The following is a 25,899-nucleotide window of genomic DNA, read 5'->3' on the forward strand; positions in this document are numbered from 1 at the left end:
AGAGCAGGGCGATATGACCAAAAATATTTATCACAATATACAAAAAAATTTGCGAAAATTTGCGATAATGATATAACTGACGGTATAATTGACACCAGACAAAATACTTTACAACTCCACAACTTTATTAGTGCAAAAAAACCATCAATGTATTTTCACTTAAACAAGCAGCTGTTTTTTTATGTGCATTAAAGTTATATAAAAATTTAACAGTGCAAATGCAAATTCCTTGCTGACAGTTTAACCAAAAGGCATTTCCAGTGGAAATTGGCCGACATATCCTCAGCATAACCACATAAAATCGTTTCGAGGTCAGTAAACACAACCAGAATTCACACATAAGGCACACGGGATTATAAGAGGCACTGTCGATTTTCAGAAAAATCAAAGGATTGATTTTAAGTGTGCCATATTTTCCAAACAACACAGTAATAACGACGGCCCGCTAGCATGCTCTACCAAAAATAGTGCTTTGTTGTGTATCTGACGGATGAAAGCTAAACCAGTTCCACACCACTGAAGTTGCAGCATTTTTACAAACCAATTCTGTTTCATTCTCCGTCGCCGCCATGCTTTTTCCGCCATGCCCGTTTTACCCATATTCTATCGCAATATTTCATTTTCTTATCTTTGCCCAACATTATACCATGAACGGTATGATATGGCCCAGCCCTAACCACAAGGATACTTGACAACCTGCAGAGACCTCCTGAAAATTAGATACAACAGTGGAGCTGTGCCTCAATAGCAAAAACGCTGAATACTTTCCTTAGCTTTGTTCTTGGTTGAGGACAAGAAAATGCATATCAGCATTCTGGCTGAATCAGTCAACAGTTCAGGTAAATTACTTTTAAATAAACAGCTTTGAACAGAATAAGAATTTCTATTTTTCCTTAGATCCTAAGAAGATTATCATGGAGTAGATCAGAGGAGACTGCTGTTGGCAGAAATTGGATGGCTTAGTAGAGAATAAACTTTAGAAGGGAAAGACAATTTTAGCATACTGTAGTCCACTCTAATACACGTGGTTCAAAGTGGAAAATAAGAAAAGGCTGAGTGAAGAATTCATAGAGGTAAACACTGCTATTCCTAATGAATGTTAAATCTCTCATTATAAAGAGCATGAAGCCTACTGCTTTTGTCCCAGGTACATTAACAGCATTAATGCAATGCCTAATTGAGCCACGTTGGTAAATTATCTTTCATTACACTGCTCTACACAGAGGTCAGTGCACCACACAGCTACAGAAGAGCATTAGCAAAACATGTTTCAGATTAACGCTACATTTAGAGTCTCTTGTTATGATATTTAACACAGCAACGGCCACATCACAATCAAAACAATTAAATGTGTTCCTGTTCTGTGTAATGCCATTAAATTGAGAATGCGTGTATCTCATCTCTTGTCGTATTAAATAATTATTCCGTATATGCATGCAGTGAGTCTGCACAAAAGACATAAAAGAGTCATGAAGCCAATATAATTTTTAAAAGAACAAAAAACAGCTATCTGTAGAACTGCACAAGGGCCCAGAGGTCATATTGATCCAAGATTGATCAAAGTGTGAAACTGACTCAACAGCAGCAGAGGGACACTTACAGTGTAGGCCAATAATAACTGAAAGCTGCTTAGACCACATACAAGTCTCAGCGCTTGTCTTTCATCCATTATTAATTTTCATATATATTGAATGTCTCTTGATGGCAAGTGAGCTTTAGTTTAAATTATCTGATTCCCTGTTTCTTTTTGTGTGTGTGTTTACTTGGTTGCTTACATGTTGGTTTTAAATTATAACATTTCCAGCTTCTCCCGCCTTCACAGAACAGAAGGAGACTGAAAGTCTTCCTTTTTTGTTTTTGCTGTGATTTACATATTGTAAAAAGGGTCCACTTTTTTTTTTTTTTTCTTTTTTTTTTTTACTTCCGCGACATTGAAACAAAGTAAAATATGCCTTTTTTTTTTTTACAGTGAAAATCAACATATAATCGGTATAAGAGAAGAAACAAAGATTATTTGCAGAACAGAACCAGAATCTACCAAGGTCTCAATAACCAGAGAAAACTTGGGCCAAGTATACCTTTACCACTGCAGCAGTAATATCATGTTTGGTTTTAAAGTATACTTTAAAACAGCTAGGCAGCACGGTGGTTAGCACTGTTGCCGCACAGCAAGAAGTTCCTGAGTTCAATTCCAACATCAGGCCGGGGTCTTTCTGTGTGGAGTTTGCATGTTCTCCCCGTGTTTGTGTGGGTTCCCTCCGGGTACTCCGGCTTCCTCCCACCGTCCAAAGACATGCAGCTTGTGGGGATAGGTTAATTGGAAAAATCCAAATTGCCATTAGGTGTGAATGTGCGACTGAATGTGAGTGCGAATGGTTGTCTGTCCCTGTGTGTTGGCCCTGCGACAGACTGGCAACCTGTCCAGGGTGGACCCCGCCTCTCGCCCTATGACAGCTGGGATCAGCTCCAGCGCCCCCCGCGACCCTGAAAAGGAGAAGTGGAAGCGAAGGGATGGATGGTTTTAAAGTGCAGATCGCAGAATGATGAGCACCACTGCCCCCTCTCAAAGCTGAGCACCTTTGGAGTCTTTGGAATTAAGAGATCTTATTATACTGACACAACTAATATACAGCAATGCACAAAAGACAAGCTATCCCAAGGTGAAAATCGCAGGGTTCAAGCTCGCCTTTGTTACACCATTTAATTCCTACGGAATTACATCAACCTTGAAGGCAGAACTCCACAACCTGTTTTCTACTACATTATCTTAATTACAGCTTTCATTTGAGGCTGGCTATACATGAAAGATTAATGACATCTCTCTTTAATTAGGTCTGATAAGGGATGGTGGCACAAAACAGTACCATCTCAGTGTTTTGCTCATTCAATTACTCTATTGCACAAACAAGATTTTGTTTTAGGGTCATGTGGGGGGAAAGCTATTTAACTCTTATTCAATTAACTTGTTAACATATATAGTGAAACAATGCTCAAAGAACGTGTCAGACTGGTGCTGCTCCAAGCTGTTCGATCAATCACTTAGATGAAATATACAGAACATTCTCATTATGTTCTGTATATTTCATTACATTTGTGGGGCTTAAGCCTATCTAAAAGTTCAGCTGGCAGAGAGCAAAAACACTCTGAATGGATGATTGGTACATCACCCTGGCCACTGCTGCCCACACCTACAAATATTAGATATTTAAAGTATTCATTACGGCTAAATGTTTGGACTGTGGACAGAACAGCTATAAGTAACCAATTAGAGCTCCTACAAGAGGTTTTCGCACATATAGTACAGCCCTGAACTTGGATCTGTATGATAGAATGCAGAAGTCTGAGTGTTTGGATCAGACATGAAATGGTCTTTAACTTGCCAGCTCCCTATTACAGTGTCTGGAGAATTCACTGTGAGTAAGTATATACCATGTGCCCTGCCTCCTGGATCAGACACGAAGTATTTCCAGTAGTGAAACTGTGACATCATGTGAGGAAGATCAACTTCAAACAATGTCGCTCCTTGATTCTCCTAAAACTGCCATACGCTTTGCCTTTTATTGTAAGGTACATTCATGCCTTGTAACTCTATCACAGATGGGACACCGGTTGCCCTCGCTTAGCCACGACACACAGTCGTGTGAAAAAGAGTTTTCACAGGACTCTAGGCAATTCTGTTAAAAATTAGGTGCACTGCTTCCAGAGGAATTAAGAGGATTGGAAGAAGCCAGGGGCTGCTAATCAAATGCACTTGATTAACTGATCATCAGCAAATGTAACCACCTCTATAAAAATCAGTTCGCTGGTCTGGAGAAGTCAGGTGTGTTAACACAATCTTCCCATGAGTGGACATCACAGCAAATTCATTCCAAGGTCAGACTGTGAAAGGCTCAGAGAAACAGCAGAAAACCCAAGCACATGATCTGAGACTCTAAAAGCCTCGGTTAACATGTTAAATGCTGAAGTTCATGACAGTACAATTATAAATTCTGTGGCAAGACTTTAAGAGAGCTGTCACACTGATAAACGCATGGCTAGATTCATGCAATAAGACAAAGACACTTGGTTTGAGGCCAAAAGAAATGGGGACTAATCTTCTAACATCGATCAGAAGTCACTCAAAGTTAATCAAGGTAATCGATTGAAACTAACACCATCTTGTGTTGTGTTGTTCATGATACTAAATACAAAACTACTTCTGACTGTACTAAAGAAGCATTTCAGCTCAGCTAAGTATTTAGCAGACCAAAAACTTTAATCTTACAAGTGGGATTTCGAACTCTTAGACAAGCCCCCGTTTGTCACAATCCAATTCAACGTATGTGACAAAAAGAAGGAGATGACACATAGTTGTAAGATGCTGTTAAATAGTTAAATTAACTAAAAAAAATGGAACCAAAGACTACTATCAATTGTTGTCAGCACATCAGTGTCCAGGCAATGTCTGAGCGCGCTTTCAGCTGGCTGACAGAGGGAGAGGAGAGGACAAGAAAAAGAGGCCCTCAAAAAATTCTGGATGGGCTGATTGATGGAACCCTGAGTCCTCAGGCTCATGTGTGCTGCATGCTAAATTGGGTCACCTTAACCCACCAATTACCTAGAAGAGAAACACAGGTTGTATGGAAAACAGCCGAACCCTTCGGTCGTCACACTCTGGCCAGGTACAAAAAGTGCTTCATTCCCACAAAAAGGAAAAGCCCAAAATTCTAGATAGCAATTACTTCGCTCTGTAAACAATTTAGTAACACAGAAACTTCATTTTGAGGAGACAAGCTGCACTACATAACTGCAGTGTTTACCCCTTGTTGACTGCTGTCGACAATCAGTGAACACATCACAAAGAAAACCAGTTTTAAAATTACAAATACCAATTTAGTGCAGACAAATGTTTAAGCTCCAGAGCCTTCTGGTGCAAAGCACTTGTTGTTTAAGTATGTCAACTCTCCAGTTTCTTCACCTTTATTCAATATGGCAGCATCTTGACTAATTTGGCTTTCACTATAAATTAAAGATAAAACAAAGATGGTTCTCATTCAGTGAAACTGAGCTCTAGAGTATTTTATTATCTGAAATAATCAATCAACCATAGGCCAATATGCATCACTGCACTTGTCATAAGGATAATTCTAGCAGCATTTGCAAATAAGCTCATGAAAATAACTCATTTGTATGTTGACCGTGTAATCAACAAAACATCAAGGGTATAAACTCACTTGCCAATTAATTAGGTACACCAATTCAGCTGTTCATAATCCAAATATCTCATCAGCCAAACACGTAGTAGCAATTCAATGCATTTAGATGTATATATATGGTCAAATCATGCTGAATTTCATGTTGAGCATCACAATGGTTTACAGAGAATGGTCCAGAAAAGATAAAAAAAAACACTGGTTAATATTAGAGGTCAGAATCACAGATGGCCATACTGCTTTGAGCTGATAAGAAGGCAATAGTAACTCAAAGGTTTACAGAAGAGCACCTCTGAACACACAGTTTAATTCAATTAAATTGAACATCAAACCTTGAAGCAGATGGGCTACATCACCAAAACACCACAGCGGGTGCCACTCCTGTCAGCTAAGAACAGGAAACAGGTTATAATACACTGTGGCTCACCAACATTGGACAACAGAAGATTGGAAAAATGCTGCCTGATCTTATGAGCCTGCTGCAACATTGAGATTAAAGACATATGTTTAATGGTATAAGGGGGATTTTATTAACAATTCTGGACCCCTTAGTACCAACTGAGCATTGTTTAAATACCACAGGCACCCTGAGTGTCACTGACAATTTCCATCCTTTCATGAACACAGTGTCTCCTGGTGCCTGCTTCACAGCGAATTAAGGCAGTTTTGTAGGCAGAAGGGGGTCCAACCCTGTATATAATAAACTGGCTGGCGAGTGTACAAAAACCTTGCCTTCAATTTCTCTTTTAAGAATGTTAGTGCCATTTCTACCTAAGCTGGCAAGACAGTCAAGACAAGTCATACTCGTGAGGACTAAGTAACAGACCTTAGTGTGGCCTTAAGGGAACACTGTACAGGCAAGATTTTTCTAGAAATTTATTATTAAACTCCTATTTTTGACAACTAAGGTAAGATTTCACAACCCCTTTATAGACCACTGGCCAACAAGTTGAGGCATTAATAAATTATTTTACGCATCACCACCCTACGTTAGCAGTTTCTTTTTCTTTAAAAAATGTGGTTCTTCTGACCAAATAAAATTAGCATCTACACAAATTTGTTTACCTGTGACAGCAGCATCAATACTATAGAATCATACTAAATCAGTTCTTCCATCTTGCCTCCTTGCTCCTTTAATACATCCCGTGGTAACGAGAATCCTTTATCAACATGTCAGTGTTCCAGTCCACAAGTACTCTGTAGTCATTACTACATTACATCAATACTTTGTAGACAAATCCATTTTCAACCTGCCCTTCATTTTGAGCTTAACTACACACAGTTACTGCAATCACATGAACACAATCTGTCCATAAACAGATACATAAACACCTGCCAAAGCACTCAGCTGCTGAGTTAGTTCCCATGACAGTATCTCCATGACACACACACACGCACACCTACAGACACACAGATTCACAAGGTGAAAACAATAGCAGCCTCTCTATCATGGAGCGGAATGAGCATGAGCAAGTAAGTCTTGTGATAACTCTGACCTGACATGACAGTGTCATCTTTTGGTGTTAATATCAACCAGTTATTGGCACTACATGGGAAGCCATGGTGTCAGGGTTAGGATAATTATGTGCTTGGAAGCCTGTATCCATAGGTCAAGGTATCTTGTTTGAGTACCAATCTTCAACGTATGATCCATTAGAGCATACCTGACTTTCTTCAGTCAGAGAATCGTTAAATTATTTATTCTTGGTGCTAATTATTAACTTGGAGAAACTCATCAGACAGGTTCCAAAAAATGGTTATAAACTGCACATCTGGAGTAGAAAACAGAATAAAATGTTTACATGACAGATGTTCGAGCCGGTATCCTTAAACCACAATTTTCTGAACAGTTTCCTTAGAGAATGAGAAAAACATTAATATTTTATTACTCTACAGCTGGATCCCGTGAGGCAAACTTAAGGATTCCTCAGAATGCCCAAATACTGTACACTCAAAAAAAAACAAAAAAAAACAAAAAAAACCAGCCTGATCTTGTAAGGATAAATATAAATGTTTTCACCATTTTCCCTGACTAGTGAGAGCCATACACACTTTTTGGATATATTAACAGGGAGACAGAATAACAATTACGGTCTAAGTTTGTCTTTTTTGTGTGTTTGCAGGGACATTATTTTGTTTGCGCTATAAAAAAAAAAATCAAGCAGGATCAAACTGACTGATATCCAAAATGCCTAACCAGAGCAGACCACAAATTACCCCAGTTAATTAAATTCATCATTCAAAACAAATTGAGAACAGATGAGGCTGGAAAATGATTTGATAAAAATGCATCTTACTGTACATTACAAATAACTGAAACTAAATGAGCACAGGGAGAAAGGGGAAGCTGTGACATTAACACTTTGTATTCAGTAGGTCAAGAGAATAAACCAAGAGGCTGCAGTGTTATTCCTTGTCTGGTGTGCACATTTCCTGTGAAAAAAGCGCTGCAAAGTGTGAGGGGGCAAGGTGTCAGAGACTCCAGCTATTGCAGTACTTCTCTCATGCCTGAACATGCCAAAGGCTACAATTTGTCCTGCTCCACAAAGTGGATCTCTGTTGTGCCAGAACAGGTCGTAATTAATCTCTAGTGTGCTAACAAGGAGAGGCAAACTTCTGCAAACAGGCTGTACTCCTGCAGATGGTCAAAGCAAAAAGGTATTAACTGCCTACACAGTATTTATACACCAGGACAGCAAACTGGTTTCACTTGGTTAGCCTGGTCATATATGGGTTCAAATTCTCAAACACATTGTGCTGAAATCATTCATTCTTACTTTTTTAGAAGCAGCAGTGAAACAAAATGTTCTACAGGTAACAGTAAATGTATATGGGCAGAGGGTGGTGACTATCATACTACCACAAGATACCACATTTTAATTAAGTGCAGAATCTATATCTTTAACACGCTGCTGGGGAGCTATACTGATCACATCACAAAGCAGGGCTATAGTAAGTCTGGGCTCCGTGAGAATAGCTCCCCTGCAGTTGCCAGGTCTATCCCTGAAATTTTCCCACACTTAGAAGAAGCAATTGCCTTCCTGCATGGGCTCATATTTTACTTTAACATGAATACCACTTGACATTGCCCTTTAAATCCCAGCAAGTGATGCACTTCACCTGCAATGACTCTGCTTGATTTGCAGGAAAACACAAGGGAAGCTGGGACTTTGTGGGACTTCTTAGAAAACTTGAGCTATGGCTTTGTGTTCTTACCTCCACCTCCTCCTTCCTTATCTGTATGTGTACATGTGTGACTTTTAACTGTTCACTGCTGTATACTCTCCCATATCCTGGGGCAGCTGCTCATATTAATGCTGTAAATAATGTAATTATTATTTTCCCCCGCTCGATGTAAAAAAATAAATAAATAAATATTATTTTGTTACATGCACGTTATATTCTATTGGTTGCCACTGAACACCAGTGATGATTTGGGGTTTGTGCAGTAATGTCCAGTCACAAAGTGATAGGAAAAATGTTTGCTTACCAGATTCAGCACCGTTTCAACAATATCCCGGTTGCTAACCTCTCCAGCCTGGATCAGTCCGGTAAGAACGGCAAATTTCATCTTGATATTCCGGATAGGAACCGATGGATTCATAATCCCAGCCGGGAGGACCACTGAACCTGATCCGGACATCATCACTGTCTCACCGGCCGCAGCGGAGACTGCAGCCGCGTGTTGCCCGTGACCTGGAGGAGGTTGTCGGTCCGAGAGCGACAGCGAGCCCGGCATTGTCACCGGTCTACCGCTTGTCATTTCCAGCCAAACCGGGAGCTTTTCAGGAGCTGTTACGCTTTATCTCTGCAATATACTTAATCACTGTTCTGGAGCATCACGGAAAAAAAAATGAAATAAACACTCGAGAAAAAAAAAAGCAAAAACAAAAAAAGCAAAACACCAAAAAAGAAATCACTCTCTTTCAGTGAAATCCACTCTGAGGAGTTCTGGTCAGTAGGTCCGGTGTGAAATCGGTGCCGGGCAGTTTACCGAGCTGACAGACCTGCGATGAACACACAAAGCTGTGTATGATTGTGCCGCTCTCAGGATGTGCGCTGTTCAGTGGCTGTGCTGCCGTCACCGCCATGTTGCCGCCCCCTACCTGTCGTCCCGCTCACTACGCCTGCGTTGTCTGAGATACCGGAGACGTGTCGCTTCGTGGGCTGGAACAGCCAAGACCGGCTGGCTTCAATAACTTTAGACAGACACTTAATGTAGACAGAAAAAATAGACCGTGTTATCCTGATGGCTAATGAATTTCAACAGGTTTCTCATTTCCTTAAGTCAAAATTAGATTTTTACCGGTGAAGGTTAGAGATTTATCTATTTTTTTATTAGAGATGCTAATTTAGTAACTTAGGTATGAGAAAAGTTGTCATTGGAAAATAGAAACAATTATATGTAAAATAAAGTAAAATAATATGAAATCAACACTGAGTAAAATAGAAATGGACGGGATAAAAAGAAAAGAAAACCACATGCGGTGGAAATATTTGCATTAAAAGCAGAGCCATAGTCGAACATTACAGATGACTTCCATTGTTGGTGCACCAAACTGTATTTACTGTATTCAGTGATGAGTTGGTACACCTGAATATAATACCTGATCAGTGATATTATGCTCATATACCAGCTTGCTAAAGATACCTGTACTCCTATCAAAAACGAGAATTACCAAATAACTCACTGTTGCTTTTATTTACATATTCGTGAAAGGTTAATCAGCACTGCACATGTACACTTGTAAATGTCTGTATTGTAGCTGACAATTATTATTATCTTTCTCACAAAAATGTATGGTCGTTTCGTTATAGAGCGCCAGGTGTGGCATAGTTCATGAAGGACAAATGTGACCTTGGATAGTCTTTTATGCAAGGCAATATAAATTTAATTACATTAGGATGAATACTAATACTGAGACAGGGTTTCTCTTAACTTTCCTACTGAATTAGGGAGCAGTTGTCTTGTGGACACACAATCGAATGGACAGTGTAATTATACTATGCAGCATTTCTGCCACTCCCCCCCACCTTAAATTTTTTATGAGACAATTAAGAGGGCTGACTTCTCCAATATCTTTTACATGCCCTTATTTCTCACAGAGTAATGACTAAAAGATACACTGTTAGGGCATTTTCCACTTATTTGTTTTTGTAGCGACTTCCACAGGCGCTACAGGCCGGGGATGGAGCCTGCCTGTTTGCCTGACGCGCTGTCAAAGTTACGCAATAATGCGAGAGATGGAATTGTTTGCTCGTTTAATTAAAGTGCTTTGCGATTTTTACAGAGTAGTATCATCGGCTCCTGATTCAAACTCTTACAACATCACAGGCTCTAATATAACGAAGCGAACATGTTGTGCAGCGGTCAACAAAAACTAAGGCTACCCAGCCCTCCTCTCTGTCAAAATCAAAACCAGTGAATGACAGACTGACAACGCCCATTTATGTCACCGCTAGCACCCACGTGACTCCCATAACAACCAAACAAATAAAAACCCAGTGATCATCAAAATTCATCCTAATTATTAGGATCCCTTCTAATAATTACCCATAATTAACCAAGTAGGAGACATAAAACATGCAGAGAAAAGTCAAGCATTTACTGTATTTCAATATTACCCGCAGGAATCCTATAGGTAATCTTAAAGTCTATCTTCAAAGAAAAAAAAATAAGAGACATTTTATATCCAAATACAATCAAAGTCTGATAATTGGACCCAGAAGTCTTTAACTGTGATCTGCCTCCAGCAGTAGACACAGTTTGATAATAGGTCGATCCAGGCAACTAGTCTGAGTTTTAATCCGAACTTGACGAACGAATCCTCTTCGGTCAGGAAAAGTCTTTATCACACATCCCATTGGCCAAGAGTTTCGAGGTGCCGAACTGTCCATGATGAGAACCAGATCTCCCACGATGAGGTTCCTTTTTACTCCAATCCATCGCTGACGTTCCTGTTGCTGTAGTAGGTATTCCTTCACCCATCTTTTCCAAAACAAGTCAGACATGTATTGGACTTGTTTCCATCTTCTGTGTGTGTACATATCAGTGGAATGGAATACTCCTGGTGGTAATATCGGTGAGGTCTTTAACAGAAGAAGATGATTAGGGGTCAAAGCTTCCAGGTCGTTAGGATCCATTGAGGCTTTGGTAATTGGGCGGCTGTTAATGATGGCTTCAACCTCACAAAGTACAGTATGAAGACCTTCTTCATCCAGGTTTTGTACTTTCATTATGGAATTAAGTACTTTGCGAACCAGTCTTATCAGTCGCTCCCAGGTTCCTCCGTGATGTGAACCTCCAGGAGGATTAAAGGTCCATTTAACTCCCTTTTGCAGAAAGACGTCATTGATTTTTACCTGGTTCCAATGTTCAATGGCACTTCTAAGTTCACGTTCAGCACCTACAAAATTGGTTCCGTTGTCAGAACGCAGTTCTCGAACCTGACCTCTTCTTGCATTGAAATGTCTGAACGCATTAATGAAAGAGTCAGTATCCAATGATGGAGCAACCTCAATGTGAACAGCACGGATAGCAAGGCAGGTGAACATAACACCGTATCTCTTCACCACGCTCCTCCTACTTTTAACACTGAAGGGTCCGAAGTAATCCACTCCCACCCGCGTGAATGGAGGTTCATCTGGAATGATTCTTTCATTGGGCAAATCCGCCATCTGTTGATTCACTGGTGGAGCATTAAGACGTCGACAGATAACACTTTTCTTATTGCTGTACTAGCTCCAATCAACCAGTACTTTTCTCTTAGCTTAGACAGCATGTGGTTACGACCACCATGTCCAACTTCCTGATGTATGTGTCTAAGCAAGAGCTCGGAAATGTGTTGATCCTTTGCTAGTATTATGGGATGTTTCACCTCAACCGGCATCAATGATCTACTGAGTCTCCCACCCACTCTGAGAATTCCATCTTGCAGCTGTGGGCAGAGTCTTCTTAGAGGACTTGATTTTATAATGGGTTGTCCCTTCTCCAGATTCACAAGCTCCAAGGAAAATCTCCTCCTCTGACAGAACTTGATAATGACAACCTCAGCTTTGTCCAGATCTTCCACTGTAAGATTCTTAATCACAGATGTCCTCTTAAAGTTCCTCAGCTTTTCTTCCACAAATGATTTCTGTTGCTCTTTGGTGACCTCTGACTGTGATAAGCTTGGACACAATTCTCTCCTTTTCTTCGCAAAGGACAGAAGCAAGTCCTTAAATTTTAACAGCCATGCCACTGACTTCTTAAGACGTGTCCAGGTGGAAAAATGTTTAAACAAGCGAGTAACAGAATTTTCTCCAGCTTGCTCAACACTCACTGTGGCAACTGTTTTTACCTCAGGATCGTCAGATGCAAGCAGACTGATGTCATCTGGGTAGACAGGCCATTCACTTCTAGATTGTAGAAGATACTGAGGCCCAGACAACCATTTTGTATTCTTCATAAAAACATAGACTTTCACTCCTCTTGAGGCCATATCTGCTGGATTACTGGCAGTGTCCACATATCTCCATTGCGAGGAAGATGAAACTCTTAAGATTTGTGAAACTCTGTTGGCCACAAAAACCTTGAATCTTGAAGTCTCACTCCTGATGTATTTAAGAACAGAAGCACTGTCTGTCCAAAACACAGAATCCAGAAGTTCCATCTGCAGCTCTTTCCTCCAGAGTACATCCAATCGACTGGCCATGGTTGCTGCAATGAGCTCCATTCTCGGGATGGTAAAGGATTTAAGAGGAGCGACACGAGCTTTTCCCATAACAAACGCACAGTGTCGTTCTGAACAGATGTTTTCAATCAGCAGATAGGTCACTGTTCCATACCCATCCTCACTGGCATCACAGAAATGGTGCAACTGAGCACTCGTGATTTCTCCAAATCCATCAGGTTTCAAACAACGACTCACTTCAAACTTGCTCAATAGCTGGAGCTGCTGGAGCCATGTTAACCATCTTTTGGAAAACTGCTCGGTTACATTATTGTCCCAGCCGATTCCTTCCTGGCATAGATCTCTTAGGATTTTCTTAGCAGTTAAGACCACAGGACTTAGCATTCCAAGAGGATCATAGATAGAACTGACAATTGAAAGGATTCCTCTTCTGGTAAGCGGTCTGTCCTTGAGCACAATCTTGAATTTAAAAGAGTCTGATTTTATACACCATTCCACGCCCAAAACTCGCTCTGTCATTGAAGAATCCAATTCCATGTTCAACTCTTTCATTCCTGTGGCTCTGTGACTTTCAGGAATTGATTCCAGCACTCCAGGCTTGTTGGTGATCCACTTTTTGAGCAGAAATCCTCCTTTGGCACACAAAGAAACCAACTCGTGGTACATTAACACTGCTTCCTCATCAGTTTCAACGGACACAAGACAATCGTCCACATAAAAACAGTGCAACAACTTCTTCACAGCTTCCTCACTGTAGAGATGTCCAAAGTCATCCGCACACTTTCTGAGTGCAAACTTGGCACAACTTGGTGACGAAGTTGCCCCGAAGAGATATACATTCATCCTGTATTCAGATGTTGGTTGTTCCAGATCACCTTTAGGCCACCAGAGAAATCTCAATAGATCTTTATCTTCAGCTGGAACCATGACTTGATGGAACATGGATTCAATATCTCCCATAATTACAACTGGCTCCTTCCTGAATCTTATGATCACTCCTATTAAAGAGCTTGTAAGAGTTGGGAGTTTAAAGATGTTCCATGATAACTCACTCCACAGTCAAACACAACTGAGTTTCTTCTTGGTCGGATGGTAAACACCATGGTGTGGTATATACCACAGCTTGCCATCATTGCGATTGATCTCCTCTTCCGGGACCTTTTCAGCATAACCTTTAGCCAGAAGCTCATTCATGAAGACTTTGTACTCAGTATGAAACACTGTCTCTCTCAAATCTCTTTTGTAGAAAGCGCAGACGTTGTTGAACAACTTTCTTATTGTTTGGCATACTGATACTGGCATTCCGAAAAGGTAATGCTATCTGGATATGACCACCCACATATTTGGCAGAGTTAGTCACTATTTCCAGAAATCTCTGATCCTCTCTTGACAATCCAACCTGCTCATCAACTTTGCTCTCAGAAAAGTCATTCTTGAACTGTTGCTGCCAAAGCTCCTCCAGCGTGACAACAGAAATTCTGTTGACTGTAACTTGTGGATGCTTCTGATCACCTGTAGCTTCACAGTTTCCTGAAAGTGGTCCATTGATGGTCCAGCCAAGCCTTGTCCTTACGGCATACGGTCCTCCATCAACACTACACACCACTTCCAGAGGTTCCAAGGCTTTGGGAATGTTTGTTCCAATCAGAAGTTCGATTCCTGCATTTATTTGAGGCAAGGTTATGCGTTTTAAATGTGCCCATCCTTCAATATCTCTTGGTGTTGTAATATTTCCTTTATGTACAGGCATGGACTCCTGTGTGTACACTTTTGGCAGTTCCAGAAATTCGTCACCACAAAGAGCGGCAACCTCCAGTCCTGATAAAGTGTTGCTGCTAACAACTCTTTCCTGGCCCATGGTTCTGAGGAGGATGTTTCCTTTCCTTCCCTCAAGGTGAAGTCTGCGCATCAGACTCTCAGTGCAGAAAACTGCTGTGCTCCCTTGGTCCAAAAAAGCATATGTTGTAATAATGTTGCTTCCTTTCTTTGACTTTACTTGGACAGGCACAATGGGCTGTATTGTAGTACAGTACAGTCCTGGTCTCCAGCCCCTGTAAGACCACTCGACACCAGTGTGCTCACATGCGGCTGCATGTTCCTGTCGGTCTTTTCAGAAGGTGAACTTTCTTTGTGCAGGATGGTGGGATGTTTCCGGCTGCATTTGGAACAGGAAATCCTCTTACGGCAATCTTTACTGATGTGTCCTATACACAAGCAGCCAAAACAGATGCCATTTTCCTTTAAGAAGGTTATCTTCTTCTCATGAGCCATTTTTCCCAACTGTGCACAGACGTCCAACATGTGTCTTCCTCCACAACAAATACAGACGTTCCTTCCAACCTGATTATTTTTCATTTCCATTTCCGCAGGCTTAGGTGTACTCTCCACAACTTGCATAGTGGTGGCAAAGCTTGTTCCTTTATTTCCAGGTCTGCCTTGATACTTGGCTTTACTCATTCCTTTTGTTGGTAAAGAAAGCGGAGAATCTTGAATATTACCGAATACAGGATCAGTTAATATTCTTATTTGCTTCTCCAAAAAGTCTGCAATATCCATAAATTTGGCTCTTCTTTTATGCCTTTCTTGCAGGTCACAAACATGGCTTCTCCATTTGTCCCTAAATTTATACGGCAATTTTTTAATAATATTCACCATATTAGAAGGCATGTCCAAATCACTCAGATGCTGCACCTCCTCCATTGTATTACAGCATCCCCTGAGGAATAAACTGTAGTTCTGAAGAGCTTTTACTTCCTCTGTTTTAATTGATGGCCACGAAAGTGCCTTGTCCAGATATGCAGCTGCGACCTTCTGTTCATCGCCATAGTGTTCCTTTAACAGTGATTTTGCCTTGCGATAACCACGATCTGAGTTCATTTGTTGACAGCTTCTCACCAATTCCTTTGCATGGCCTCTTGTGTACTGTTCCAAAAAATATAAACGATCGCTGTTATTTTTCGTATTGCACTCAACTGCATTCTCAAATGCTTTAATAAATGAATAATATTGAAGTGGATCTCCATCAAAATGAGGTATTTCTCTCTTTGGTAAAGAAAAGAGGCTTTGTTGTTGGATTAAGAGTGTTGTTATTTCATTTTGTTTAGTCATTATTCCAATAACATCATTTTGTGGTCCCAGTTCCACCATACCATTTGTATGACAGTCATTTTGTCCATTTGCATCAGATGGGTTTGAAGGAATAACTGAATATTGTCGAGGATGCTTATTTTGAGAAGATTCAGTCAGCACGGCTTGTTGCACGACACATTCCTGGGTTTGATCTTTTCTCCTGTTTTGAGTTTCAGCATTAGTCAATGAATTTTGTTTTGCAGAAATGTGAGGTATAAATTCCAATGCATCAACATTAAGGGTTTGTTTAGATCTTTCATGGGAAATGTATGAATTCATTCCATCTGAAACTTTTAAAGATCCTTTTTTGCTTGTTATACTTTGAGCTTTAAGGACATTTATTGTAGCCATTTTTTCAGCAATTTCAGTGTCCAATTTTAGCCTTTCCTTTCTTTTACGAAGACATTCCTCCTCTTCTTCCAGTACATGTTTCTCATTCAATAATTTCCGCTTTATCATTAAAGCTGCCAACTCTGCCTCAGCTTTCATACGAACAGATGAAGTTGAAGATCTTGATGAAGAAGTTTTGTGGCTTTCAACATTTGAAACACTATCACTTGGCTTGATATCATCCTCCACTTCTGTCTCAGTATTTGATGCAACATTGTTTTCCAATAAATTGATTTGCTTTGGACGAACAGCAGGATTTTGTTCTCTTTGATTTATCCAGTTTTGAATTTCATTTAAAAACACATTGGTGTATTTCATGATACTTGAAAACCATTCCTCTTGTTTTATTACTTCTTCCTCTGGCACCAAAGACGACACCTCAACATGTGAACTTGAAGCCTTTTCACACAGTGCCTTTAAATCCACCGAATATTGCTTAATTTGAGAAAGATTTTCAGTGTGTTGCATGAGCGCTTTCATTTTTTGTATTAGTCCTTTCATTTTATTAACATATATTTTGCATTCATTTTGTGATTTTTCGATTTTATTCAACAATGCCTTTCCAGTCATTTTTCTTTCTCTCTTTCTCCCCAAATCATTAGAGGAACAATCATCACCACCTGTTTGACTCATGATTTTCCCGTTTGTTTGTTCGATTTTTTTATTTATTTATTTTAATCTTCAGTGATCATCCATTAAAACATATATCCACTGGAAGCCACAATAGACTTTGACCATAAAATCCTTTCAACGTAACGGCACTTTAATTGTCCATTTGAACGTCATCCAAGCAGCATAATTAATAAGACGCAGCGCAGACATCATTCCAAGAGCGCAGCCAGAAACGTTGCACATTTAACCAACATTCATTCCATTCAGTGTCTCCTCTTGAAACATCTCAGCGCTAATGCAGTGTGGCTTCCTTTTCCACAACCAGACATGCACAGGTATTCTTACCTGCGCTCCTCAGAATTGCGTCAGGTGTGTCGGTGCTGCTGGGCTCACTCATTCAGATGCGCTGCACTTACTTGGCGTCTTTCAGGTTCCTTGATCTGATTTCTTTGATCCTGCTTGCGGCTGGCTTCTCCAGAATGCCGTTTTTGTTGACTAAAGATTTAGCGACTTCCACAGTCGCTACAGGCCGGGGATGGAGCCTGCCTGTTTGCCTGACGCGCTGTCAAAGTTACGCAATAATGCGAGAGATGGAATTGTTTGCTCGTTTAATTAAAGTGCTTTGCGATTTTTACAGAGTAGTATCATCGGATTCAAACTCTTACAACATCACAGGCTCTAATATAACGAAGCGAACATGTTGTGCAGCGGTCAACAAAAACTACGGCTACCCAGCCCTCCTCTCTGTCAAAATCAAAACCAGTGAATGATAGACTGACAACGCCCATTTATGTCACCGCTAGCACCCACGTGACTCCCATAACAACCAAACAAATAAAAACCCAGTGATCATCAAAATTCAATACATTCAATTATGGCTCCTACAGTTTTTTTTTTATAAAAGAAAGAAAAATGAATAGATGGATAGATGTAATCCCATACATATAGATACATTTTAGAGAACGTTTCTGTGCACAAACATCTGTTTTGTTTGTTTGTTTTTAAAAAAAAAGATAATAATCAAAAAATCAGTTTCCAGCATTTATATAAAACAGGCTGGCACTGACAGCTTGGGACAATTCTGTCAATCTTCCTTTCTGACAGTCGGAAGCTGAGCGTGCCTTTCAAGAGCTCATTAAACAGATCTGTGTCAGCATGGCTTCAAAAGAGTCGTGTCAGTTTTTACTGCTGTGCCTATCATGACTACCATTGTGGATGTATTTTGTGATAAACCACCGCAAAATGATCGACATTGTAATATTTGCCGTTCACCTGCGAATGAAATGTAGAAGTTTGTTGAATGACATTGTTTTTACTCACGTTTCTCGCGTTCTATTTTTCTCTTGCTATATCTTCGCATAGTGGCTTAGTTTGTAGAATGCATTATATAAGGCATAAATATATTCTATTTTATTTTTTCTAATGTTTTGTCTCTGCATATCAACGCGTCACTGAATCAATGTAACTGAGACACAAACACTGCTAGTGTTGAACTGAGATCAGTGAAGGAGGCTTGGTCTACACACACCAACGGCATGTACATAAATGGCATACAAAAACCTAGACTGCCATCAAAAATGTATTATATATGTATGGTGATATGTTCTCAACGTGCTAAAATAAATAAATGTACCGATGGCAAGATCATTAAGAGGAAAAATAAAAGCTGCCACTGTAAAAATCATTGGTAAAGATCATCAATCTGCAAATAGAGGAGCCATCTGGTGGCAGAAACTGACCGTTTTCCTAGTTTAACCCAAGTTACCATATATATCTTGATGTATTGTCAATCATTCAGGTAAGTAAATCTCCAAAAGTTGATTCTGTTCATCTGGACATAGCGGTTTCAGTGGGAGAAACGTTTTGTCACTCATCCAAGTTACTTCTTCAGTCTCAGCTGACTGCAGGTTTCCCCAATCTTATAAACAGTACATTTGCAAGTTATCATATAGTTACCATGTAGTTTGGAAGAAAAAAGCCAGAGAATAATAAAACAGTCTTTATTAGCTTTTTCAACCACTATTGAGGTGGCATTAGAAAAGCAATCAATTTCAGATAAGCCATCCTCTGTGCACTATTTCGAGTCACATGAGTTTTGTAAAAAGCCAGATGGGGGTCCCTCTCATTCCAAATCAGAGTGAAGTGTATTTTCTTGCTCGGTGTATGAACTTTTGTATTTAAAAATATTTAAGTATTTTTAAATGAGAATTTCTGACACCTCTTAAACGTCTGTAACAAGTTCTTAGCTTCTTTTGAGGATTAATCGAGTTCACATACTCCCAAAAATACTGTTTAAATTTTTACTTATTTTTAGAATCAGATAATACAATTAGGAATCAGCACACAAAGCATTTCATCATTTTCATGGTTTTATTTTTTTTTAAAAAAGAAATTTTTGGACCTGACTGCACAATCCAGTACCCTAAAGCAGGTATGATCAAGTCAAACCTTAAGTCACCTTCTTCACAACCACTGAAGGTCAACATTTATTACAGTTACATCCATTTCAAAATGGCAATAAAGGAGCAAAGTAAAACCAGCTTACAATTTTGTACCATGTGTTTGACAGAACGGTTCACACAGAAAAATGAATTAATATATGGAAAATTAACATATGTACTCATTACCCCTTCATATATATATGTATATATATATATACATATATACAAAATATACATTCTATTTAATTTACAGTATATTCACACACACACACCCACAGACACACATATATACACTTGAGTGTACATCATAATAATTATAGCTTTAAATCTGAAACAAACAAATATATGCTTCTCAGAAGCATTTCAGAGCTCGAATGTCCTAGACATTGTAGAAACAATAATACAATAATATTATTAAAGATAATTATTATAACATACAGTTTTAGAAACATGAAGGTAAATAAAATAGCCATAAATGTCAATGATATTGGCAGGATAATTAATTTCCCAATGAAGAATTATGCTCAGCACCTATAAGATGTCCTCTTTTAAAATTGTGCAATTTCAGAGGAGCCATAAGTTATTATCAGAGCATTTTGCATTCAGACAAACAAACAATAAACTGTGCTTTCGTTCTGGAGCCCCGTCTCTACTTTTTGTGGCTGTTAGCAATGACTCAAAGGCTCAATGTTGATCTCAAGGCTGAGCAGACACAAGCAGCAAAGAATTTCAGATTTTGGTCTCTGGGCCGTCTGTGATTAGTGGCTGAAAGGAGTTGCGGATTCGGGCAGCTTCTGCAGCACAAAGGTGGCCGAAGGCTTTGTTGTACCAGTCTGGAGTCCGTCCCCTGAAATCAAATCACTATATTCAATATACTATAGCATACATCACAAAATATTTAGAAATGCAGCTCAAACCATAAGAGAACAACTTTTCTTTATAGCACTTTCTAAAAGAATCTTGTGTAAAAGCTCATTGTAGGACTTACTTCATGTCCACTCTGCAGATGTGAGTTAGTCTGGACTTTCCTGAGCCACAGGGCTCTAATAGGTAGTTAGACTCCAGGACTATAGCCCTTATCCCTCCTAAAGGAGGACAGTCTTCGTGCTCTATAGACACAGAAACCAGGGAGCAAGCACCTTTGGGCAAGTCTGTCCTCCATGACCTTGAATGCACAGAAAGAGACTGATTATGGTATCTAAAGAAATACAATTTGAGCTATTCCCAAAATAAGAGATCATATGGTGCGCTGAGTTTTCTTAAGCACTCACCTAAGAACTACAAAGTCCCTGCTGGGATGAGGGGGCATGCGACTCAGGACATACTGAAACACTTCTGTTTGCCTGTCCAGTGTCTCGCACACTTTCCACTGAAGGAGGTCCATATCCCACAGGTGGCGCTCTCGCAGCACCCGGTTCAACACCACAGATGGCGGCGCTTCCACCTCGACAGACACTTTCCAACGTCTCAAAGGGTTGCCATCTCCCACCTGGATCACACACATAAGACACAAAAAGGATTGTTTTCATGTACCACTATCTTTGAAATAAAGATAGTGGTTTAAGTTTAGGTTAGAAAACGAACCTTCTTATAATAGAGCTCTGTGTTATCAGAGCTGCTGCACGACACCCAGTATTTGGATTTTTCCCGGGCCTCTTTGAGCAGGTTCTGAAGTCTCCCCTCCAAAAGTGTTTGGTATGTTCCATCCTCATCTTCCGACTGCTTGCACAGCTCGTCAATTGTTGGTGCATGCAAATCAGCCTCCACGTAGGAATTACGCGACTGAGTAACCATCTCATGAGGGATCTAATGGGTGCATAAAAGCATAAGGTAAGGCTCACAGCAAATAAAAACAAGACTAGATACTGCATCCAGGCTTTAAATTCTTACTGCATAATAAACACAGGTTCTCGTACCTCAAAGAGGCGGTTGCACTCTATGATCATGTGAGCGAGGCCCTGTGCCGCTGCTAAATTCTCATTCAGATCCTTCTGGTCTGGTCTGCCAGTAGCATACTTCTTATGCATGGCCCTGGAGATTATATGAGGAGAGAAAACCTATTAGGCCAGCAGGGACTTCAGGTCAACATCCCCACAAGAAACAGTATATAAACCCTTCTTCCGCTCTGCAGGAAACCGCTTTGATCTCTTTAGCAACAATTTCAACTTGCTAAATTAGAGAGCTTTGCTTTGTTTGTACACAGCATGATCTCATAAAACATTAAGCTTTAACTGGGGTAAAACTGGCCCAGAAAGAGAGTCATCTACTGCACCCCTGAGGGATGAGTAAAATCTGTAACCCACTTTATAGCGATCTTTATGGAGCTGTGGGGAAGATAATCATGCAGGAGTTAATGTATGCATGTCTTCATCATTATTTTTGTAAACACAGAATGGCAGGTAATGTTACCCAAAACCACAGACACCAAGTTAAGTGTAACACAAGAAAAAAAGAAAACAATACCTTGGTGATAGATTGTCCTTCTTCATTTTGTTGAGATGGAAGAGGGACGGAGCCAGGCACACAGCAATATTCATAGGTGTCATCTGGTTCTCCGCCACAGAAGAAGTGACATCACTAAGGAAACAGAGCAGCGTCTGCAGTACCTCTCGATTTTCATCAGACATCAACATGATGGCGGCCTGGACAGCTTGCAATCTTTGGTCCTTTGGTACATCTGCACAGGTGAATAGAAGGATTAGAACACAACATTTGTGCTTTGCAGAGGTAGTGATGACAGATAAAAATGCAATCTTTACTTACACTGGTAAATATGGAGGAAGGTCTCTCCCAGCTTGCTGGTGAGTAGGGGCTCAGGTAAATCCCTGAAGAATTGCTTCACCATATCAGCCACATCATAGGCAGACTGATCCTCATAATTTACATTTTCTGGAGAACTTTCATTCATCTGCCTCAGAGCTTGGATTCGAGACTTCACGCCTGATTTACGAAAAAGACCCACCTGGAAGCAAAACAGTTATATCACATAAACTTCATATATGAAAATGAAAGGCATGTGCAGTGTGAGAGTATCGTGTGCTGTCACTGACCTGGTCAAGACACTGACTCCTCAAGTACCGCAGGGCCTGCTGCAGGCCGAGGGGCAAGGGCTGTCCTGAACGCTGCACATGCACAATGAGAGGAACTCCAAACACATTCTTATCCTTATAATCTGGTACCTTCATTCTCTTCATAAATTTTGGCACAGACCTAGGAGAGACATTAGCACATGTTTTAAAAAATTCTCTTTAGACTAAAGAAAGATGATGGCAATGAAGGACGCCAATACAGTATATCAGGATTTGGACAAATACATACATAAAGAATACTGATGACTGAGAGTGATTATCAGTTCAAAGAACTGTAATAAAATCCAAATTGAAAATAGGAATCAAACATAAGTAGTTGGGAGAATACGTTAGACTTACCAAGTCCAGCCATGTTTATTGGTCAGGGAATACTTCTCCATGATTGCAGTCAAACGCAACAGTGAAAACTTTTGTAACAAACTCAGCTGGCCTGCTGATTGGTTTGTGATCTGCAGGGATGCTCTTGAGTGACTTAGACGATTAGATATCTGAAAGCTGGGCCATCTTAACCTAATGCCAAAAGAGATTAAAAAAGCAAAGAAAATAGAGTAAACTTTTATTCATCTTAACATACTCTTACTGCTTAGTTCCATCAGTTCAGTCTTACCTATTAGGTCTTGTGAGTGATGCACCTACACCGGAGTCCCTCCTTTCCCTGAGCCTTGTAGATTCTGTCTCTGTAAGTGATACTTTGTCTCTGTCTCCATCACTAGGCACGATCTGGCTTTCCGTGACAGAATTTCCCTCAAAGTCCAATGTAATCTGACTAGAGGACTGAAGCCCTGCTGTATCATCCTTCCCGTCATCGATCTGTACTATCCCCTCGCCTCCAGGTAACACATTTTTTGACCAGTGGTCCACTATCTGTTGTAGACCATTGACATGCAGTAAGATATCATCCAGGTGTGGAAACAGATCCTCTTTCTCCAGGTCTATCAGGTCTCCAGTGCTGGCATACAGATGCGAGCCAGGAACATTATCGTACACACTGATGCGGCTACCTCTGGAAGAGGACTGGGTGGCAGGCCGTGTTTCCTTTCTGCATGAAATTAAAGGGGAGTCCAGGTGCATGCTGCCAGTGTGCCAGTTAATTGAGGCGCCACCAGTTGGGGACAGGCTCTCTATGGACAATGCTTTGGGGAAGGTTCCTGGCTTGTGGTCTTTGGGAATGTGGACCACGAGGTTTTCATAAGAGCAAAATTCATTTCTACGATTTTGTTCTGCAACTTTATTCATTTGGGATCCTGAGAAGATGTCCATGTCCTCCAAATACATGCCACTGCGTTTATGGTCAACACGGTGAGGCTTACGCTCTTTTAGGCTGGGTGTGCTGACAGTGCTGCCACCAGAATGGCTGCTACCCTCACTACTGGAGTGGGACGGCAGAATTTTATTGCATGGTGGTTCCAGAGCTCCACCATCTCCATTTATTATGTCTTCACACCTCAATTTCTTCAGGGCCTGGGCCTCCTGTTGCAGCACAGGAGAGCTGATTACCAGCGTCTTATGGCCTTTTCCCAGAGTACCTCGGGAGCTCAGTGTATCCATACGCTTTAGTAACTCCTTGGCACGAGAGTGGGTTGTTTTGCTGTGCTTGTCAGATGGTGAATTGAAGTGAGCAAATTCTTTGGGGATGTGAGGCATTGTGAGAGAAGTTGAGTCTGGCATTGCTGCAGTGTCTGAGCAGGTGCGGTTAGAACAGTCAGAGTCCTCTGTGCTGAGGCCCCGATGACCGCTGCCTCCGCTGCTCTCGCTGTGCAAAGAAGAGACCTCTGGCTCACTGAGGTCTGTCAGAACACTCTCGCTGCTGGTGGTAGTTCTCAGAGGCACACCATCTCTGGAGAGCTCACCCTCTCTGTGATTTCCCAGCAGACTGTCAATGTCCTGTAACCTGGACCAACGCCGGCTGCTCCACTCAAAGGTCCATTTGTCACTAATAGCAAACAGATCGTCTTCATCAGAGTCTTCACTCTGGGAAAAGAAAGATTATTTTACACTAATTATTCTGGCAGATATAACTGCAACTGCTGCTATTTAGGTCTCATGAAAGTTACTGCAGTAGTAAATAACTATCCACTGAAATAAGAATAACAATCAAAAAGACCATGGATGCAGAAACACTCCACAAAGGATAATTTGCATATTTTACCTCTTTGTAGTGTGTGCGTGAAAATTTTTTCACTGGAAGCTAAAACGTGTGTACTATCACACAAAATCTATAGCACAAAGGATAGCTACAGGCAATAAAAGGAAAATGTGTTTGCAAAGGACTAATACCATTATGCAACCAGCCAAGAAAAGGCTACATTCCAGTGCGCGAACAAATAAGAAGTAATAACTGTGAATGTAATAATAGTTGTATATAAAGATAAAGTTAGGTTCTATTTGTGCTGAAGCATGTATTAACATTTCTTTTCAACATCTTAAAAATTACTGATAACTACTGTGGTATTAGACTCAAAGATTTTTTTTTCTATTAAGAGCTACAAACGAAGAATAACAGCTCAAAGCAGTCCAGACTATGTGGAGAGTCGCACACAAAAGGCTATTGTTGTGGCAAAAATAAATATATTACCAATTGAGTCATAAAGTGTTTTAAAAATATATCTCTTCAAGGAGGATGCTGTTTTTTCCCCAAATCCAAAATGCATTTAATGTTATATTATACTTGTCACAACTGTAAAAGTAAAAAGACTTTAACACTTACTTTCTTCTTTGGAAGATTCACGTCAAGTTTCATAGAGGCACACTTATTTAAAGTGTGGAGTCGCCTGAAAGAAAAACAGCCTTAGGATGAAAAGCTGTTCCAAGCAAACAAAAGAAAGCAGCAGTAGTAATCAACACCAGATGAGCAGACTAGAAAAAGATCCACTTCTGTTTGTTGTTTAAGTGTTAATCTGATCAGTGTCTGTTTGGATGCACAGCCAGACCCAGTGGGAAACTGAATTTATCCATATAATAGTACCCTAAACCTAATGAACACCGGTAATTGTCAGTTGCTCTGTTCTCTAAGTGATAGTGGCTTGAAGGGCTGCCTGTAGCAGTCTGACAAACGTGAACTTTAGTTCAACTTTGCCTAATCAAATTCATTCAAAATTTTCCCCTGTACGTGCTAACATATAAGTCTTAAATGTGATCTTCAACTTAGCATGGTGATTTAGAAAGACTGTCCTTAACATGAAGCATAGACAATATAGCTGTAGGTTTTGCATTTATCATAATCTATTTATAAATACTGATGTACATTTCCTTAACGTAGTTTTATAAAAAGAAACAGTGAATGCTTTCAGTATCTCTAATAAACATCACGAACTAAGGCTTTGAGCGTATCCTTAGTGATTACAGTTTATGGGTGTGCCAACTGGAATTTACA

The 25,899-nt window shown here is 40.2% G+C and overlaps 2 protein-coding genes across 16 annotated transcripts in view; both read right to left on the reverse strand.

The window, feature by feature from the left end:
• Window positions 1-9,206, reverse strand: part of nbeab (neurobeachin b) — a 200,273-nt gene extending 191,067 nt beyond the window's left edge. For 6 of the 8 annotated variants that reach the window (XM_040037702.1, XM_040037703.1, XM_040037696.1 and 3 more), the window contains exon 1: window positions 8,683-9,206. In XM_040037702.1, the coding sequence (XP_039893636.1) occupies window positions 8,683-8,955 (273 nt within the window). In that variant the 5' untranslated portion in view covers window positions 8,956-9,206. The remainder of the gene's footprint in view (window positions 1-8,682) is intronic. The other 2 variants (XM_040037701.1, XM_040037699.1) reach the window with 1 other exon arrangement.
• Window positions 9,207-19,352: 10,146 nt separating this feature from the next.
• The window catches only part of stard13b (StAR-related lipid transfer (START) domain containing 13b), a 59,206-nt gene continuing 52,659 nt past the window's right edge, over window positions 19,353-25,899 (reverse strand). For all 8 annotated transcript variants that reach the window (XM_040037657.1, XM_040037656.1, XM_040037654.1 and 5 more), the window contains 11 exons: window positions 25,234-25,297; window positions 23,134-24,497; window positions 22,866-23,036; window positions 22,488-22,647; window positions 22,201-22,399; window positions 21,901-22,114; window positions 21,354-21,468; window positions 21,022-21,243; window positions 20,709-20,926; window positions 20,426-20,602; window positions 19,353-20,284 (listed from right to left, as the gene is read on the reverse strand). In XM_040037657.1, the coding sequence (XP_039893591.1) occupies window positions 20,167-20,284; window positions 20,426-20,602; window positions 20,709-20,926; window positions 21,022-21,243; window positions 21,354-21,468; window positions 21,901-22,114; window positions 22,201-22,399; window positions 22,488-22,647; window positions 22,866-23,036; window positions 23,134-24,497; window positions 25,234-25,297 (3,022 nt within the window). In that variant the 3' untranslated portion in view covers window positions 19,353-20,166. The remainder of the gene's footprint in view (window positions 20,285-20,425; window positions 20,603-20,708; window positions 20,927-21,021; window positions 21,244-21,353; window positions 21,469-21,900; window positions 22,115-22,200; window positions 22,400-22,487; window positions 22,648-22,865; window positions 23,037-23,133; window positions 24,498-25,233; window positions 25,298-25,899) is intronic.

Source organism: Simochromis diagramma, unplaced genomic scaffold (genome assembly GCF_900408965.1).
Source record: "Simochromis diagramma unplaced genomic scaffold, fSimDia1.1 OVJJ01000463.1, whole genome shotgun sequence".
In the NCBI taxonomy this organism is placed as follows: domain Eukaryota; kingdom Metazoa; phylum Chordata; class Actinopteri; order Cichliformes; family Cichlidae; genus Simochromis; species Simochromis diagramma.